A 12,648-nucleotide genomic window follows, 5' to 3' on the forward strand; every position below is an offset into this window, starting at 1 on the left:
CTGACCACACTCGACCAGCTCCGTCGGGCGGGCCACATTGTCCGCATGCCCGACACAAAACTCCCAAAGCAAGCGCTCTACTTGGAACTCCTACACGGCAGGCGAGCCCCAGAAGGGTTGAGGAAACATTTCAAGGACACCCTCAAAGCCTCCTTGATAAAATGCAACATCCCCACCGACACCTGGGAGTCCCTGGTCCAAGACCACCCTAAGTAGAGGAAGAGCATCCGGGGGAGGGCGCTGAGCACCTCGAGTCTCATCGCCGAGAGCATGCAGAAACCAAGCGCAGATAGCAGAAGGAGCGTGCAGCAAACCAGACTCCCCCACCCTTTCCTTCAAAGACTGTCTCACCTGTGACAGGGACTGTAATTCCCGTATTGGATGGTTCAGTCACCTGAGAACTCACTTTTACAGTGGAAGCAAGTCTTCCTCTATTTCGAGGGACTGCCTATGATGATGACGACTTTCTACTTCAATAGCCTGCCTTCCCATCCAACGCAGCAAGCAACCAGTAACAACCATGAGGATTAATCTAAGGATTTCCATAGAAAAGAGAACTCACCTGATTCAGAACAAGTAACTACATCCATCCATCCATCAGCACTGTGTGAACCCTCTGATTGGGCTACAGTCTGGGACACTCCTTCCTTTTTACACAAGATGACCACTTCAACAAGATGCAATTCTGTATTACCTAAAGTCCCTGTGCCATTGAATCTGCCACTTTAATGTTGCAGGGCAGATTTGACAGGACAAAAACTGCAGACTCTTGCGTGAACATTTTTTGCAAATCATGACTTGTACCGTTATTTCTGTAAGTCAGGCCTTCTGGCAGTGGCCCTTGGGATACTCGAGAAAATAATTCAATTTGTTAAACACTTAATTCCCACATTCATATGCTATTAATGTTGTTTAATTTAAATTGTTAGTGCAAAAATGAGTGAAATTGAAGAGTAGACTGTGTGCACGAAGCAGTTTGAGCAAGTCATCCATTTATTTACAGTTAACCCATAATGTCTGACACCCAGTAACAAACTTTAAATGTGCGTGTTGTGTATTCCAGAGACATTCCATCAGCGGGCCAATATCAGCACCAAAGACTCTGTCAGCACTTACAGATAAGAGGGCAAGCTACACTGAGATTTCTGTTCCAGGTGAGTCTTTTTCAGCTCCGGCACTTGGTAACTGTTGCACGATAACGTTCTCAGAGCTACCGTTTAAAGGTTACATCTTCCATCTGGCAGTCTGCCTTTAGCAACTTGGGTCTTTATCAAGTGTTTGTTGTTGGCAGCACTTGAAACAGGGTGAAGATAACCTGTCTACCAGTACTTCAAATAATTGAGCAGAGCTGCTTTGAGAGGTTGAGCCCATGTCGGATATGGGCTCAATTAGAACGCTTTCTAATAATAATCTCTGGATTGTTACCTGAGCCACGCACAAATTGGCATAGGGACAAACAGATTGGTGGTTTAAATGCATGGCTCAAAGAGTGGTGTGGGAGGAAGGGGTTTCAATTCATGGGCCACTGGCAGCAGTCCTGCAGAAAGAGGGAGCTGTTCTGTTGGGATGGGCTCCACTTAAACTGGGCTGGGACCAGTGTTCTGGCGAACACAATAACTAGAGCAGTAGACAGGGCTTTTAACCTGATGAAGGGATGGGGGGGGCGGGGTGGGAAGATTCAGGGAAAAAATCAATTTACAAGCAGCAAGAGGTATGTTAAGGCTCTAGAGTCGAATTTTGGGTAAAAATAAGCAGAGTGGGTCACGAAAGGACAATGAGAGTAACAAAGGTAATAAGACATTAGTGGCTACAGTGACATCAGGAAACAACAGAAAAAAGTCAAAGCTAAAGGCACTATATCTGAACACGCAAAGCATTCGCAACAAAATAGATGAATTTATAGGGCAGATAGAAATGAATAAGTTTGATCTAATAGCCATTATGGAGAGGTGATTGAAAAGTGACCATGGTTGGGAGCTAAATATTCCAGGATATTTAACTTTTCGAAGAGATAGGCAAAATGGAAATGGAGGAGGGGTAGCCCTGATAATAAAGGATGGGATAAAGACAGTAGAGAGAAAGGATCTTAGCTCAGAAAATCAAGAAGTAGAATCAGTTTGGGTGGAGCTGAGAAACAGCAAGGGGCAGAAAACATTGGTGGGAGTTGTTTATAGGCCCCCAAAAAATAGTTGTAATGTCGGGCTGAGTATAAATCAGGAAATTAGAAACGCAGTAATTAGGGTAATACAGTAATCGTGGGAGACTTTAATCCACTTATAGACTGGGCAAACCAAATATGCAGTAATACTGCAGAAGTCGAATTCATGGAATGTATGCAAGATGATTTTCCAGATCAGTATGTTGAGGAACCAACAAAGGAACAGGCTATTTTCGATCTAGTATTGTGCAATGAGAAAAGGTTAATTAATAATCCTGTGGTACAGGGGCCTTTAGGGAAGAGTGACCATAATATGATAGAATTTTATATTGAGTTTGAAAATGATTTTTTGAATCCAAAACTAGGGTCTTAAATCTAAACAAAGCAAACTACATAGGTATGAGGAGCGAGTTGGCTAAATTAGATTGGGAAACTACATTAAAAGATATGATGGTAGACAAGCAATGCATAGCATTTAAAGAATTAATACATCATTTACAACAAACATACATTCTTTTAAGGCACAAAACCCCAGAGGAAAAGTGATCCAACCATGGCTAACGAGAAGTCAGAGGTCGCATTAGTTCAAAGGAAGAGGCTTATAATGTTGCCAAAAAGAGCAGTAAGCCTGAGGATTGAGAGGATTTTAGAATTCAGCAAAGAAGGACCAAGAAATTAATAAAGAAAGGGAAAATAGAATATGAGAGTAAACTAGCGAGAGACATAAAAACAGATTGTAAAAGCCTCTATAGATATGTAAAAAGAAAAAGATTAGCGAAAGTAAATGTGGGTCCCTTACAGGCTGAGACAGGAGAAATTATAATGGGGAATAAGGAAATGGCAGAGAAATTAAACAAATACTTTGTGTCTGTCTTCACGGAAGAAGCTGGAAATAGTGGAGAACCAAGGGCCTAGAGAGAATGAGGAACTGAAAGAAATTAGTACAGGTTGAGCATCCAAAATCCGGAGTTCCGGACTCCGGACCGATTGGTGGCAGGGTCATCCGGAATCCGGACACTCTGTCAAACTGTTTCCGCCGTCAACCGGGCCTAGTGAAAAGTCAAAAAATGAAATCCAACTACTGTACAGTTAATAAAATTGCAAGAATAAAAACTCCAATCCTACCTGTTCCAGACCAGGTTTTCATAGTCACCGCACCACTGCTCCTGGGTCCGCAGCAACTTCGCACAGCACACAAGCCCCTTCGGCCAGAATCAACTCTGCACAGCACATAAGCCTCTTTGGCCAGAATCAACTCTGCACAGCACACAAGCCTCTTTGGCCAGAATCACCTCTGGACAACACACAAGCCTCTTTGGCCAGAACCATCCAAGCTCCCGAGCGCAAGTCCCCCTCCCGCGCTTCTGACATTCTGAAATCCGGAAATACCCGATCCTGGACTCGGACATTTCCGGACTTCGGACATCAGAAACACGTTCCGAAGTCCGGAAAAACACGGAAACCAGCTCAGCTTCGGTCCCGAGGTTGCCGGATTCGGGACACTCAAATCTGTATTAGTGAAAAAAAATGGCGCTGGAGAAATGAATGGGACTGAAAGTCGATAAATCCCCTGGATCTGATGGCCTATATCCTAGGGTTTTGAAAGAGATGGCTATAGAGATAGTGGATGCATTGGTTGTCATATTCCAAAATTCCATCGATTCTAGAACTGTTCCCGCAGATTGGAAGGTAGCAAATGTAACCCCGCTATTTAAGAAAGGAGGGAGAGAGAAAACGGGGAACTACAAACCAGTTAGCCTGACATCAGTAGTAGGAAAAATACTAGAATCTGTTATTAAGGACGCGGTAACAGGGCACTTAGAAAATGATAGGATTGGGCAGAGTCAACACAGATTTATGAAAGGGAAATCATGTTTGACAAATCTGTAACTAGCAGAATAGATGAGGGAAAACCAATGGATGTGGTGTATTTGGATTTTCAGAAGGCATTTGATGAGGTTATTAAACAAGATTGGGGGTAAGATACTAGCATGGATTGAGAATTGGTTAACTAGCAGAAATCAAAGAGTAGGAATAAACGGGTCATTTTCAGATTGGCAGGCTGTAACTAGTGGGGTGCCGCAAGGATCAGTGCTTGGGCCTCAGCTGTTCAGTCTATGTCAATGATTTGGATGAGGGGACTGAATGTAATATATCCAAGTTTGCCGATGATACAAAGCTAGGTGGGAATGTAAGTTGTGAGGAGGATGCAAAGAGGCTTCAAAGGGATATAGACAGGCTAAGTGGGTGGACAAGAACATGGCAAATGGAATATAATGTGGAGAAATGTGAAGTTATCCACTTTGGTAGAAAAATTAGAAAAGCAGAGTATTTTTTAAATGGTGAGAGATTGGGAAATGTTGTTGTTCAGAGAGACCTGGGTGCCCTCGTGCACAAATCAGCGCAAGTTAACATGCGGGTACAGCAAACAATTAAGAGAGCAAATGGTATGTTGGCCTTTATTACAAGAGGATTTGAGTATCAGAGTAAAGATATCTTATTGCAATTACATCATCATCATCATCATCCTAGGCGGTCCCTCGAACGAGGATCACTTGCTTCCACACCAAAAGGGATGAGTTTACAGATGTTTCAATGAAGGACACAGTATACCAGTCCTGAAACCCAGGGGTGGAAGATGCCTGCGCGTAGATTTTTTAACATGTGGTGACTGTTGCACATCAGCCACCACACGGGCTTGACAGAGCTACGTCTTTATCCACTCTGCTGCACAGACCTCGTACATATCGCAGTGTGGGCTGGCCCATGCTGCCCCTGAGCCCTCGGCTCTTCTGGGCCTCGTACCTCCATTTGCCGCTCCCCCGCCGCGATCTCTCGCCGCTCCCCCGCCGCGATCTCTCGCCGCTCCTCCGCCACGATTATGTTTCAGTGGCAGTGCAAAAACTTACCGCCAGAGAATGCTGCTCCAATGAGGCTGTGATGTCACTCAGTGTGCAACGCCCCGCTAGCGCCCCGATCACAATATTGATTGTTTTCACTGCATTTACCGCTTGGCACTAATCACTCCAGCAAACCAAGTGCTCACAAGCTATTGGTGTTACCGTGGCGATATATAAAGGCAATGTTAAACCGGGTCATTGGGAGGTCAGATTGATTACTACCTCCCAAGACATCGTTTTGAATGCTTTCAGATTGTGAACAGAATTGCTTTGTTTCTGGTGTTACATTGTTCATGAGCATTTATCTCAACTTTTGGGCCTGCTGCTTTCACTCAGTCATGGGGCTGTCCTTGCAATGCACCTTGGCATCCGGCATCTACTTTTAAGGCGCTGGCTCCACAGACAGATCATGCCAAATGGGCTCAGTGACAGCGGCAGGGGCAGGCCCCGCAGACGTTGCAACAGGAGGCCTTGCCTTCCCAGGGTTTTCCCGGAACAGTTCTCGTACATTCACCCATCAGACGAGCAGTGCCTTAGCAAGCATGTGGTCACAGAACTGTGCCCCCTGCAGCACCAAGACCTCGAGCCTCATATCAGGAGGGCCATTTCGCTATCTGTGACAGTTAAGGTCACAGCAGCTCTCAATTTCTAAGCTGGCGGCTCCTTCCAGGCCAGAGCAGGGGATATAGCAAACATTTCACAGTTCGCCGTCCATTGCTATATCCGGGATCTAACAGACGCTCTGTGCAGCAAGAGAAGGGACTACATCTCATGGAGCATGTCCAGGTAGAAGCAGCAGAAAATGCAGTGGTGTTTGATCAGCCATGATCTTATTGAATGGTGGTACAGGCTCGAAGGGCCGAATGGCCTACTCCTGTACCTATTTTCTGTTTCTGTTAACCGCAGAGGCTACCACTCTGTGAATGTTCAGATGGTGTATGACCACAGGCAGCTCCTTCTCGCCATCAATGCCCACTATCCTGGCAGAACCCACGATTCATTCATCCTGCGACAGACCACTGTCCCACGACTCTTCGAACCAGCACATGGAGCTCGCAGCTGGCTGCTCGGGGACAAGGATAATGCACTCGCCACCTGGTTGATGACATCCCTCTGCAGCCCCAACACTCGTGCTGAGCATGCATATAATGAGAGCCATGCCGCCACCAGGGATCTCATTGAACAGACTATCGGAGTGCTCAGACAATGATTGCGATGCCTTGACCACTCGGGGTAGAGCCCTGCAGTACTCCCCTGATCACATCTCCTTTTTCATTGTGTGTTGCATGCTGCTCAACCTGGCTAATGAGAGTGCCCAGCCATTGCTATCGGAGAATGCAGGTCCACCTCAGGATGAGGAGGAGGAGGAGGAGCAGCAGCAACGGAGGAGGGGCGTGTCAATGTTGCTTCTGCACGGGCAGTACGTCAATCCCTCATTATGCAGCGTTTCCACTAAAGCACGTATCACGTGGCGACTGGGCTGCACCAACAAAAGATGATGTGCACAGCGCAGAGCCTATCACACTGCACACGGCAAATGAAAAACACCACCAAATATGAACTTTAAAATGACCCATTTATTAGAACCCCCAACATCACCCATAAGTACCCACAACCAACGACAACAATATATTTGCAAAGTAATCATCTGGCCATCTCAACAAAAGTGGTTAACTTCCCTCTTTTGCCATATTTCCCCCCTTCTCCCTTCTCCCCTCTCCCCACCCTACTGCTCCTTCTCAATGGGGGCCCCAGTGCCTGCAACAAGGCTGGTAGCAGGCTGCTTACTCTGTGACACAGAGACTGCAGATGGCCTTGCAGGACGCCCTCGACCAGCTCTGGGCCTTGAAGGCCCACTGCAGACTGCACCACCTCAGGCTGGGCGGCAACATTATCGGATGGCTGGGGTGCAGACAGTGCCAAGTGCAATGGTGAAGTGGCAATAGTGGGAGCCAGATTGCTGTCATCCCGAGAGAGGATAGCATCTTCCATTTCAACTGCCTCAGCCTCCGGAGCAATCTGCTGGATAATCAGTTGCTGGTCTGCTGTGGCCCAATGAGATCCACGTTGGACTGCGGGGAACCCAGAAACGATGGCAGCGGTGGTATCAATCTGAGTCTGCATCAGAGCAGCCTGAGATTGGATGCCACCAACTACTGACTCCATTACAGCAGTAAGCCGTTGCGTAGCTTTAGCCTGTGCTGAAATAGCTGCTGCCACCTCCCCCATGACACACGGCATGGGGTCCAGGTCCCCATTATGTCTCTGCGAGTCTACCATCCTTTCGAAGCTGCCAAGGATAGGCTCAAAGGTATGCTGGGAGACACGCGCAATGCTGGAGGCGGACTCCTCCAAACCCCCAGCAAGTGCGTCCATGCTCTCTCACACCCTTCCCATAGCACCCAGAAGCTCGCGTGCATGGCCGCTGCCCGTCTGGCCATAGACTCCACATTGAGATCTTCTTGAGCCCTGCTGAGCAGAACTCAGACGTGAACTCACCCTCCGGAGAGCTGGCCCTCGAACTTCCCGTGCCCCGTGGCGTTGCTGCATGCCGCTGGATCCCGGAGCATCACCCTCATCAAAGCCCAGGAATCATGCCTCCTCCACCAATGTCGTCGACCCAGAGTCGGGGGCAACTTGCTGAGGTGACTGTGTCTGAGCTGTGGTCTCCTGTCCTTCAACCTCATCTCTCTCGTCGCTCTCACTGGAAGGCTGAGTGACAGGCTGATGCTGTGCTGGCTCATCATCTGAAAACATAAAGGCACAAGTGCGGTTAAATTCAGGGTAGGAGGCAGGAAGGGAGCAAGGAATGAAGACACGACACTTTAATGCAACATGGGAAAGGCTTGTGGTTGATAAAATCATAGAATCATAGAAATTTACAGTACTGAAGGAGACTATTTCGGCCCATCGTGTCCGCGCCGGCTGACCAAAAGTTATCCAGCCTAATCCCACTTTCCAGCTCTTGGTCCGTAGGTTACGGCACATCCAAGTATCTCTCTAAATGTGGTGAGGGTTTCTGCCTCTACCACCCTTTCAGGCTGTGAGTTCCAGAGCGCTCTGGGTGAAGAAATTTCCCCTCAAATCCCTCTAATTCCTCTCCCTACTTTAAATCTATGCCCCCTGGTTGTTGACGTCTCTGCCCAAAGGCAACAGGTCCGTCCTATCCACTCTATCCAGGCCCCTCATAATTTTATACACCTCAATCAGGTCTCCCCTCGGCCTCCTCTGTTCCAAAGAAAAAACTCCAATCTTTCCTCATAGTCAAAATTCTCCAGTCCAGGCAACATTCTCGTAAATCTCCTCTGCACCCTTTCCAGTGCAATCACATCTTTCCTGTAATGTGGTGATCAAAACTGCACACAGTACTCCAACTGTGGCCTAACCGGTGTTTTATACAGTTTAAGCATAACCTCCCTGCTCTTTTATTCCATGCCTCGACTAATAAAGGCAAGTATTCCATATGCCGCCTTTAACCACCTTAGCTACCTTCAGGGATCTGTGGACCTGCACTCCAAGGTCCCTTTGTTCCACTATACTTTTCAGTGTTGTACCATTTCATGTGTGTTCCCTTGCCTTGTTAGACCTCCCCAAATGCATTACTTCACACTTATGTTGATTGAATTCCATTTGCCACTGTTTTGCCCACCTGACCAGTTCATCGATAGCTTCCTGAAGTCTACAGCTTTCTTCTTCATTATTAACCACACAGCCAATTTTAGTGTCATCTGCAAACTTCTTAATCATACCCCCAACAAGTCCAAGTCATTGATATATACCACAAAAAGCAAGGGACCCAGTACTGAGCCCTGCGGAATCCCACTGGAACCAGCCTACCAGTCACAAAAACGCCCATCAATCATTACCCTTTGCTTCCTGGCTCTGAGCCAATTTTAGATCCAACTTGCCACTTTGCCCTGGATCCCATGAGCTTTTACTTTGGGTTTGAGGGGGAAGAGGGAAAGGTGAGGAACATACCAGTACTGTCCCCATGATGGCCGTGTGCTGCAGCTCCTATGACTTGTGGGCGATGATCTCCTGAACTCTTTGTGGCCTCAGGTGTGCCTCACCGCCTCCTGTCCTTTCTTGGTCTAATCTATTATGCGCCAGGTTGGCGTGCAAGAGAAAAAAAAAGCCTTTAAGTGACTGCAGCTACGTGGCTGTCACACGTGCATACCGTAATTAAATAGCTGTTAATCTATGCTAGTGCTGCGATGTGGATGTGACTTTAGTAGGTAGACATATTGTGTGTTAGTGATTGGATGTGGCAGTTTCTGGAGTGTCTACAAATAATTGTCTTGACATTGTGGTATGTAGAGGTTGTGGAAGAATGTATTCCCCCTGACCACTCGAGTACAGTCCAATGCGTAAATTACAGTCTCTGTCACAGATGGGACAGACAGTCGTTGAGGGAAAGAGTGGGTGGGATTGGTTTGCCGCACGCTCTTTCCACTGCCTGCGCTTGTTTTCTGCATGCTTTTGCCGATGAAACTCGAGGTGCTCAATGCCCTCCCGGATGCTCTTCCTCCACTTAGGGTGGTCTTTGGCCAGGGATTCCCAGGTGTCGGTGTGGATGTTGCACTTTTATCAAGGAGGCTTTGAGGGTGTCCTTCAAATGTTTTCTCTGCCTACTTGTGGCTCGATTGCCATGTCGGAGTTCCGAGGAGAGCGCTTGCTTTGGGGGTCTCGTGTCGGGCATGCTGACAATGTGGCCCGCCCAACAGAGCTGATCAAGTGTGGTCAGTGCTTCGATGCTGGGGATGTTGGCCTGATTGAGAACACTGACTTGGTGTATCTATCCTCCCAGTGGATTTGCAGGATTTTGGACAACGTGGACCACTTTCCATACCTCGAGAGCCTACTATCTGCGAGGGCAGATATCAACGACGAGGTCCAACACAGCCTCCAGTTTGCCTGCCCAACCTTCGGTCGCCTGAGGAAGAGGGTGTTTGAAGACCAGGACCTCAAATCTGGCACCAAGCTTATGGTCTACAGGGCAGTAGTGAAACCCGCCCTCCTGTATGGCTCGGAGATATGGACCATATACAGTAGACACCTGAAAATGCTGGAGAAGTACCACCAGCGCTGTCTCCGCAAGATCCTGCAAATCTGATGAGTCCGGACATGAGCACAGTTGAAATTGATTAGCACTAAGGGTAGTGCTGCACTTGACGATACTATCGCCCTAAGAGGAGTGTGCAGCGCTTGATTTAGCGCTGATATCCCCTCTTGGACCAGTAAAAAAATCAATTTTGCGATCGCCGGCGCTAATTGCCCAGGCGATGACACCACAAAATAGTTGATAATCACCAAGAGAAAAAGACATTATTGGTTATCTCGTATGTCACTGCCCACCAAGTTTGTCAGCTCACTGTTGGTATCTAACTGAGAAAGCTTACAGCTCAATCACTTACCCTGCCTGCTGGAGATTACACGCAATCAAGTCCTCATGAGATTAGAACTGCTTTACATTGCACTGTATGGATTGCAAGCACATGGTGTATTTGTATTTTGTACAAAAATTACTCATTAGCCTGCAAAGATTTCAATGTGCACAATTAAACATTGCTATTTCTGGTTGTTCCTGACTGCACAGCACAATCCAAGGGAATCCGATCCCTTGTGTAATACACGATGGCAAGCTGTGACAGATGAATTGCACTTTAATAAGACAGCTACATACTTATGGTGAATAAACTTGTCAGTGCCCAGTGTGACAGAGCTTTGAATTCCAGTGGAGGAAATGTGTTGTCTTGAAGTCAAGACAATAAATTTAAATGGTCCTTTACTGGGTGTAGCATCTTAATTATGCAGTGCAAATAATGGAGAAAGCAAGAACTAGATTAATAGTCTGCTTCATTGGACTTTGAATTGAACCTGTAAAGCAAAATGCCACAGTTTGAGGAAACAAGTGTTTTTTTCTGATGGGTAGTATTCCCTTTTTGTTTCCTCATATATCTATTTGTTCTGGTATAGCACCGATATTATAGATATGCTTTAATACTCTCTGCACTATTACACTAAGCTGAAAAACTGGGTTGAATCTATCATTTTTATTTTGACTGTCAAATTCTGATCATCTATTTTCTGCTCTTTCCAGTTTTCTGGACCAGTCCTATATGTGTTCAGCAACACACGGCAAAGGGCTGGCAACTCAAAATTTACAAAATATTTTGATTCCACTTCCCAGCCACCCCTTCACTATCCAAGGCAATGGACAGGTGACCCACTCTCGGGCCACTCCTGAGCCTGTCACGAGGAGGTTCTGTGAAAATGGCAGCAATGGCATCTTTCCCTCCTCTTCGTTGATAGGATTGTGCCTCTCCTGAAGTCCTGGTTAAGATTGGTGAGGAATGGCAACCGGGTGGGAATTCTGTGGAAAATTGTATTTATTTACGAATTTGCAAGTTCGAAATGTGATTTGAGTTGCTGTCCCATATTACTGGCTGCTTCTGACTCTCGGCTCCACTGGGTCACCCTGTCATGTTCTGCGGGCCTGCAGCCTTGTGTCTTCTTCACCCAGCTGCTATTGGTAGACTTGGAACAATAAATCTTAAATCCACCAATAGCGGGGCAGACAGAACCCCTGTGCTTGAAGACCCACGGAATTCAAATCGATACAATCGGTGGAGCAAGGAGGGCGTGAAACTGGCTGGGAATTTCAGCTGGCATAAGAGAAGCAATGACCTTCCATCCACCCCTGTATTGTGTGCCTCTTCCTCCCCATTACTGCTCTCTCAGGTGGACGTAAAATACCCCATGGTACTATTTTGAAGAAGAGCAGGACAGTTATTCCCGGTGTCCTGGCCGATATTTATCCCTTAATCAACATAACAAAAAATAGATTATCTGGTCATTATCACATTGAGGTTTGTGGGAGCTTGCTGTGCGCAAATCGGCTGCCACATTTCCTACATTGCAACAGTGACTACACTTCAAATAATTACTTCATTGGCTGTAAAGCGCTTTGGGACATCCGGTGCTCATGCAAGGTGCTAGATAAATGTAAGCCTTCCTCCCCTTCCCCTTCCTTCCTCCCCTTCCCCCTTCCCCCTTTCCCCTTTCCCCTTTCCATTTCCCCTTCCCCCTTTCCCCTTCCCCCTTCCCCTTTCCCTTTGTTGTGTATCTGTAAAGCATGCACTCCCATGTTCCGCCACCAGGGAGTGCATCCCCTGAAGTCCCATGGGATCCCAACATCCCTTGGGAGCACTGTATATAAGCCGGCCCCTAAGGCCTGTTCCTCACTCTGGAGTGTCTCATTAAAGACTGAGGTCACTGTTACTTTAACCTCCCTGTGTGCAGTCTCACCTGTGTTAGGAACACAATAACTGGCGACGAGTATACGAATCCAACGCAAAATTGCAGCAAACTGTGGGCATCCTGGAGAAGTTCTCGGAGGGTGAGGACTGAGGACTGGGAAGCCTATGTCGAACGGCTGGATGAGCTGGATGGAGAAGGAAACGCTGCAAAAAGGAGAGCGGTCCTCCTCACGGTCTACGAGGCACCGACCTACAGCCTCATGAAGAATCTTCTGGTTCCGGTGAAACCCACAGATAAGTCGTATGAGGAGCTATGTGCACTGGTTCGGGA

General features: G+C 47.1%; 1 protein-coding gene across 1 annotated transcript in view; it reads left to right on the forward strand.

The window, feature by feature from the left end:
* The window catches only part of specc1la (sperm antigen with calponin homology and coiled-coil domains 1-like a), a 477,385-nt gene that overhangs the window by 238,305 nt on the left and 226,432 nt on the right, over positions 1-12,648 (forward strand). The window contains exon 10 of the mRNA XM_070888305.1: positions 1,064-1,154. Within this exon, the coding sequence (XP_070744406.1) occupies positions 1,064-1,154 (91 nt within the window). The remainder of the gene's footprint in view (positions 1-1,063; positions 1,155-12,648) is intronic.

The sequence above is a fragment of the Pristiophorus japonicus genome, chromosome 8, assembly GCF_044704955.1.
Source record: "Pristiophorus japonicus isolate sPriJap1 chromosome 8, sPriJap1.hap1, whole genome shotgun sequence".
NCBI lineage: Eukaryota > Metazoa > Chordata > Chondrichthyes > Pristiophoridae > Pristiophorus > Pristiophorus japonicus.